The 7,184-nt window shown below is 54.4% G+C and overlaps 1 protein-coding gene across 8 annotated transcripts in view; it reads left to right on the top strand.

Moving 5' to 3' along the window:
* MACROH2A1 (macroH2A.1 histone) overlaps positions 1 to 6,601 on the top strand; it is a 93,022-nt gene extending 86,421 nt beyond the window's left edge. For all 8 annotated transcript variants that reach the window (XM_066272521.1, XM_066272522.1, XM_066272515.1 and 5 more), the window contains one exon: positions 5,859 to 6,601. In XM_066272521.1, the coding sequence (XP_066128618.1) occupies positions 5,859 to 6,024 (166 nt within the window). In that variant the 3' untranslated portion in view covers positions 6,025 to 6,601. The remainder of the gene's footprint in view (positions 1 to 5,858) is intronic.
* The last annotated feature ends 583 nt before the right edge of the window (positions 6,602 to 7,184 follow it).

Raw genomic sequence — 7,184 nt, 5'->3', positions numbered from 1 at the left:
CAAACAATTTACATTTTTCATGGAGTAAAGAGTTTTAAGAAATAATCAATTGAAAGCTTTTAAGAGGGCAGAATTCCTGGGTCAGCACATGTGCATGGCCGCACATCTGCCAGGCAGACCTTGCCCACAGCGCCGTGTAAACAGCTGCTGCTCTTTCATGAGGAAGAATGGGATTACACCAGAGCTGGCCAGTAAATCACAGTGGGTTTTAGGAGGGGAAATAAAACAGCTTGTTTGTGGCATCCAGTGTCTCTGGCATAAGAGTCATGTTGGAATTAAAACACTATAAATGCAAACACATTTGTAAAGTGGGCTCACTTTCTCAGCTGAGGCCCAGTGTCTCAGGCACAGGAGAATGACCCTGCGTGCCTTTCCTCCAGCCCAGCCCCAAAGCCTCCTGGGTATAAATGAGACCTGGGAGGGTAGCACTGGCCTCGGGAAGCCACCTCTGGCATCTGGACATCCTGTCCTTGGGCCTTCTGGTCACAGTATTTATGGATCCCCCCACCCCTTCAGCTCTGTTTGACATTAGGGAGCGACCCCACTCCGAGGGCAGTCTGTAGGGAAGAGCCAGTTGGGCTTTGATTAACCGCTCCTTAGGTTTACGAGCTTAAAAGGCAGGCCAGCTTGTCTTTTTCAGGCTACCATTTATGGTATTCACTGAGCCCCAGGCACTGTGCTGACTCCTTATCTGCAGTCTCTCACACTGCCCACGGCGTGCACACTGCTATTAATTCCACTCTGAGCCAATGAAGAGGAAGCTTAGAGGGGTTAAATCATTCACCTGCGGTCACACAGCCTGCACCTGGTAGGGCTAGGACTTGATTGGTGGCCCTTGGTTTCAGTGCTCATAGTATTAAGTACATGGAACCCCTGCTCCCTGTCCCCGCTGATCAACAGACTCACCTCCTGCTGGAGGCTCGCACACTCTGTGTGAGTGGGTTGTAGAGAACCTTGGAACCACCACATGGAGTTCCTTGACCTGCCCAGCACAGCCACCAGCCTTCTTGCCCCCTAGGCATGAGCCTTAGAAGAGAAATATGAAGGACAGAAGCCAACTGGATGAAAGAGGATTACTTATTAACCCAAAACATGGGAGCCCTGGAGTGAGAGAAGGTGAGAGGCCTTTTTTGGGGTTGTGCTATCTCGGCCCCTCTAGCCTTGGGGGACAGGGGCCCAACATCATCCCCTTCTAGATTTAGGCTTCTTCCCTTTGTAGCCCCCCACTCTCAGCTCAAGACCTGGTGGCCTGGTGCTGACCTCTGGATGGAGCGGCCCCTGACTCGGACTTCCGATGGGCAATTACTCGAAGCCAGACAGAGCATGGGAAAAATGGAGAGGCCCAGGGTCACAGTGTGAGGGAAACCTAATCCTAGCAGGAGTGTCCACACAGTGACATTTTCCCCATATCACCGAAGCTTCCAAAATACGCAGTCCTACCCCTCTCCCAGACAGCCAGGACAACTGGACAGGTGGACTGGCCCAGCAAGAAAACCAGGCTCCATCTAAAATCCACATTTACTCCCCCCAAAAATAATAATTAAAAAAAATAAAATCCACATTTACTCCTATCTAGCCCTCAGTGGCAAGTTCCCAGTCTCTCTCCCATCTGGCCTTGCCCCACCCCCAGGGCACAACCTCTCCCCACAGGTCCCTGATTGGCCCGCTCAGCACAGCTCTGGGCCTGGGCCTCCTGCACCTGCACTGCCCAGGCCTGCAGGGCCAGCTCACCAGGAGCCGGGATGTGAGGTGATGCCCACACAAGGAGAGGTCTCTTCTGCAGAGTGGCCCTGTGAACCCAGATTTCTGCCATCCAGACGAGATGGTGGGACATGCAACCAAAGTGTCCAGTCCCTAGTCATCCCTGAGCAGGCTCAGGAGGGCAGCAGAAACAGCCTGGGGGGTCCCCTTGCACCACCAGTTTAGGAAAGGTTGCCCCAGACAGAACTAGAGGGACTTCAGGGGAAGCTCAGACACCTGCCCCCTCAATCTGCTCAAGACAAGGCCAAGAAAAAAAGGTCAAAGTCTAGGATAAAGTCTGTGCAGCGTGTGAAGCGCTGGGCCGCAGAGTAACCTAAGACCTACCGTAATCAGAGCTGGCTGGGCCAGGCCGAGTAGGAATCCGAGGGCGCTGCCTCGGGCAGCAGCGTCCACATGACTGGCACTGTGGCCACACCCTGTGCACCTCCGAGCCCCTCATTCTGGTAGAGGACACTAATGCTTAGGTTAATGCCCCTGTCCAAGTCAGATTCCAGCCCGAACTGGACCCTGAGAGTCAGCCCTTGTTTCCACTCACTCTGCTGTTTCAGAGGAGGTGGCGTCTGGTCTCAAGGCAGACTCAGTGCGGCATAGGACACAGTGACTGTCACAGAGGCAGGAGGCCTGCGGTGGGGGAGGATGGCATCCAGAGGGCCTGTGCCTGTGCAGCCAACAAGGGAACCCAACCTGCTGCCATGCGGAGTGGTAAGGGAGGCGCCACAGGCAAGCCGCTCTCCGGGAGCCCACCTGAGCCAGCAGCCATGGCCGACAGCCTTCCGAAAGGACTGGGCATTGTACATCCAGACAGCAGCTCTCTAGGGGCCAGATGCCACATGGCTAGCACAGGGTAAGAACGATGACAGCAAGCATCACGGGGTCTGGGGTGGGGAGGCAGCTCTCCACTGTGAGACCTTCACAAAGACCTTGCAGACCCCCAGCTTACAGATAACGCTACTGATGGAGGACTCAGTGCACCATCTTGTTTGGTCCTCACAGCCGCACCAGGTCACGGGTGCTCTGATTACTGACCCCGCTGCACCAGACGGGACCCAGACGCACATCCCACGTGGCTGCAGGCCTCTGCGTGCGCCCCGGGGAAGGCACAGGGCTCTGTGTAAAGCAGTCTTGTGAGAGCATCTGCAAGTACATCCATCTGCCACTCTCCCTGGGCTACCAGGAAATAGGAGGAAAGCCATTACCTCCGTTCCTTCTCGGCAGCCTGGTGGCCCAGTGTGGTCACCTCCGTGGCTGGCTTTCTTCTTTAGGCTGTGGCTGTCGAGCCCAGAGCGATGGGCTCATCAGCAAGACAGTTTCCTGGAGACAGATCAGATTCCTGCTCATCCACAGCCACCGGCCAGACAGGCTCACCGGGTCCACAGTGGAGCATCAGGTGTGGGCACACGGCGCTCCGCCCATGGGCCCCTGCCTCCCCACTCGCAGGCTCTTCACCTTTGGACTCACCCTGCGAGTTCAGATGCTAGAGTTCACACGGACTCCACGAAGAACAGTGGCTCCCAGAAGCTGGTCCCCACACCTGCTGAGTCCCACTGCCTGCAAAGAGCAACTCCTACCTTTCCACGGGCCCTCAGCCCTCACACAGGCTCATGTTGAAACTTGATGTAGAGGACAGAAAAGGACATACCCTTGCTGAGAGTCACACAGCCCTTCTCAAGGGCCCTGGCAGAGGATTGGAAAGCTGTGGGAGCCAGTCTGGGCAGAGAGTGCTGGGCACAGGTGGGGTGACTGGCATGTGTTTGGTGCCCCAGGAAGGCCTTGTCAGCAAGGGCCAAAGGGCTAGGGCCATGCCCCATTTTGCAACACCAGAGGGGACAGGCTGCTCCCCCAGGGGGTTCCACAGGCCCACCACCAGCCCAGCTGTGCAGGGGTGGGCGGAGGGCAGGAGGGCCCCCTCACGAGGGGGCTCGGGGCTGGTAGAGCATGATCTGGGGCTTCCAGTGTAGAGAACAACTCTTCCCCGCCCCACCCGGCTGGGTCACGGGCACAGACTGCTACACCTGGTCCAGAAGCCCCCGGAGCTCCCAGGGCCCCAGTGCAGGCTGCTTGCTGTGCTGGGCTCCCTGCGAGCACCGTACCCGCTGGAGGCTCCCCACCCTGCCCTCTGGCACCGGCTGCCTCCCCCTCAGACTTTTCTCACCAGGGTGAAACCAATGGGGTCATTGTCACCTGACCAGCCCTTGGGCAGCAGCTATAGGTAAAGCAGAAAAATAAACGTTCTTTGTGACACACTAAAAATCGGCCCTTATTCCAATGACACTGTGACCTTGTGCCTGCACAGACCACTTCCCAAAAGCTTTCCCGCCTGGACCTCTCAGGAGTGGGGCTGGTGTGGGAAGGCAGCCCTTACACCCCATGCGCCCCTCCTGTGAGAGCAGTCAAGGCACCTGTGCCAGGTGTGGGGGAAACAGCTTCCTCCGCACGGAGCTGGCCAAGCCCAGAGTGGGGAAGGGCACAAAGGGAACGACCTGCCACATGGGGGCCACCTCACTCCAGCAAAGCCCTTCTCCCTGTCACCGCCACCCTCCATCCCGGCTCACCTGTTGGTTGCTCCCACTCTGGTGGCAGACAGTCCCAGGGTCTCCTCTGGAGGAATCTGTGCTGTTCTACCTGTCCTCACCGGTGGGCTGGTGTGTGTGCTGGTGGCCCTGCAGGTGTGCCTTTTGCCTGAGGAGGAGCCAGCTGTGTGTGAAGGAACTCGGGCTCTGGGTTGCACCCCTCTGTCACCCACAGGCTCCCCTGTACAGGCTGGAAACATGGCTGAATAACACCCCTGTGTTCTAAGAATAAGCCTCACTTCTAAAGCATTCCAGAAGTTATTATGGGTCTAATTGTCGAGCTGGGTGAAGCACTGTTTGATCAAAAGCAAGTGACAGGTTTTCTCCTGTGCATCTGAGGTGCTCTGAGCACTGACAGTAGAATGGGTGTGACTAAGGGAAGCAGCTAATGTGATGAGAACTCCCAGCACTCAACATGGCCAGGAGTGTTCTAAGAAACCTCTCACCTGGTGACAGGTACCCAAGCTAACGGAGAGTCCAGCCGAAACTGGCAAGTTGGTTCAGCACTTAGTACCAACAGATCCACACACAGGCTTAGAGCGACTGAAGGCTGTATATCTGCTGATAAAGAAATCCTCATGAAAACCGGCCCCAGATTCTCAGCTTGCATATCCTTAAATGCAATCTAGGGTAAGGTGTTTGAATCTAGGACCAGTGGCTCCAAAGTCCCCGTTATTTCTAACAGACTAGGCAAGTTGCTACGTTACTTCCATTGTCCCCCTGAGTCACCTAGGTCCTGCATTTGCAGTGTTGACCAGGGACAGCCTTGGACTCTAATGAAATGAGGAGCCCTGATTTCAGATTCTTGCTTAAGTTCTGAGGCCGTACCCCCCATATTGTCACATGACATTTACTTTAAATGAAAATGCATTTGCATTCACACCAGTCTGGCTTGTAGACTTGGATGCTATCCCTTGAGATGAAGAGCCCACTCGGCCTGGAGTTGTTCCCCTGCACCCACAACTCCCTGATGCCCTGGCCCTGCTCTGTGCTGGGAGTAGGTTCCTGCAGCTTGAAGGGCATGTGAAGGGCGTGACCTGTGTACTAGTGTGGACAGAGGCAAGAGCTTCCTGGAGAAGCTCCAGCCTCCAGCCGTCTCCTGGGGCCGAGATCCACAGGGAGCCTCTGAGGGCCTGGGCTGTGTCCTAGGCCCCAGGCTAGTCAAGTGGTGCTGGGAAAAGAAACATGGGAGCTCATGCTGCCTTGCTCTTAATGCACACCGCCTTCCATAGAACAGTATCCTCTGCACTGGCTCGTCGTCATTTGGAAGACATCTGCCATGCATTGTTTCTCTAAGCACAGAGACCCTTCTGCAGGTCATAGTTCTCTGCCCACTTGTTCTCCCTTGTCTGGTGGACACTGGGCTTTCTCATGCCTGCATACTAGCAACCACAGGACCCAACACGAGGCAAACTGTGGTGCGCGTGGCCTTGAGAGCCTCCCAGAGAGCGGTGGCTGGTGGACAGGGGCCATCGCATGACCACTGTGGCTTCCCTGGTGGCTGAGGCCTTTTCGTGTGTCTTGCAGGAACGGTTTTCCAAAGCAGACGGCAGCTCAGCTGATCCTGAAAGCCATCTCCAGCTACTTCGTGTCAACAATGTCCTCTTCCATCAAAACAGTGTATTTTGTGCTTTTTGACAGTGAGAGTATAGGCATCTACGTGCAGGAAATGGCCAAGCTGGACGCCAACTAGGCTGAAGACCCGCAGAACCAGCCCTCACCATGCCCCCTGCCCTGCCTCCAATTTGAAAAAAGAAAAAATTCCCTCACTTCTACTGGGAGGCAGGAACCCTTTCATTTTCAGTTTTGCTCATCTAGGAAAGATAAGGTTTTGGTTTCCAGTTTAATTGTTTTTGACCTTCTAAAATGTTTTTACGTTAGCACTGATAGTTGGCATTACTGTTGTTAAGCACTGTGTTCCAGACTGTGTCTGACTTTAGGGTAACCTAGATTTTATTGTTTTATTTTAATGAAATCCTGCCTGACGCAGAGCAGAGGGGCGAGCAGTGTCCCCTGCGGGTGCAGCATCCAGGAAGCCCGTTTGTACTGTGTGTCGTGGTGCTTTACTGTACACCCAATGGCGTTCTTTTTACTATAATATCCTTTTCCTTCAAGAAGAAAAATCATGAATATGCCGCAGACTTAATTTTTGTTTACTTTTTGTCTTAATGACAGGTTTGGAAATGAAAGATTTAAAAGGCAGAACAGCCCTTAATTATATTTGCAATTTGGAATTTGTGTGAATTGATTTAGTAAAATGTTAAACTGTTGTTTGGTGTGTTGCAAGTTATTGTGCCCTTGAGTCCTGAGTCAGCTTCTCTCTCCATCGATGGGGGCCTTGGGTGGACAGCCCATCCGCAGGACGCATCATAGTAGCTACTGCAGTGGTGGGTGGGGGGCATCTTCAGGCCCTAATGGCTGTTAGAGGAAGTTCCCATAAAGTTTCTCTGTTCATCCTGTGACAAGGGCAAGAGTGTTGTCCCCATTTCATGGATGACGATGCAGACACACAAAGCGGTGGCAAGTGGCAGTCTGGTACCAGAGGCCAGATCTTCAGACTCAGTGCCCAGCTCTGTCTTGCTGCCCATCCCTCCTGCCCATCTCTCCAGCTCACAGCTGGGCACAGTGCCCCTAGGTCACTTGCCAGATGGAGCTGCAGAAGCCTCCAGACCTCTTCTAGGGTTGTTTGGACTTGTTCTCACAGGACAGGGTCCATGGTACCAGGAGCTTTCCAAGGGCAAGGTGCCACCACCAAGATCCCCAAGATGTGCTGCCAACTGCCCATGCCTTCCCTTGGCTGTGGGTGCTCTGGGATGTGGATTATTTAGAAAGGCCTCAGCTGGACCAGAGTAG

This window comes from Saccopteryx bilineata, chromosome 4 (assembly GCF_036850765.1).
Source record: "Saccopteryx bilineata isolate mSacBil1 chromosome 4, mSacBil1_pri_phased_curated, whole genome shotgun sequence".
Lineage (NCBI taxonomy): Eukaryota > Metazoa > Chordata > Mammalia > Chiroptera > Emballonuridae > Saccopteryx > Saccopteryx bilineata.
Note: the sequence above shows the minus strand (reverse complement) of the source record. Positions and strands in the feature narration are given on the sequence as shown.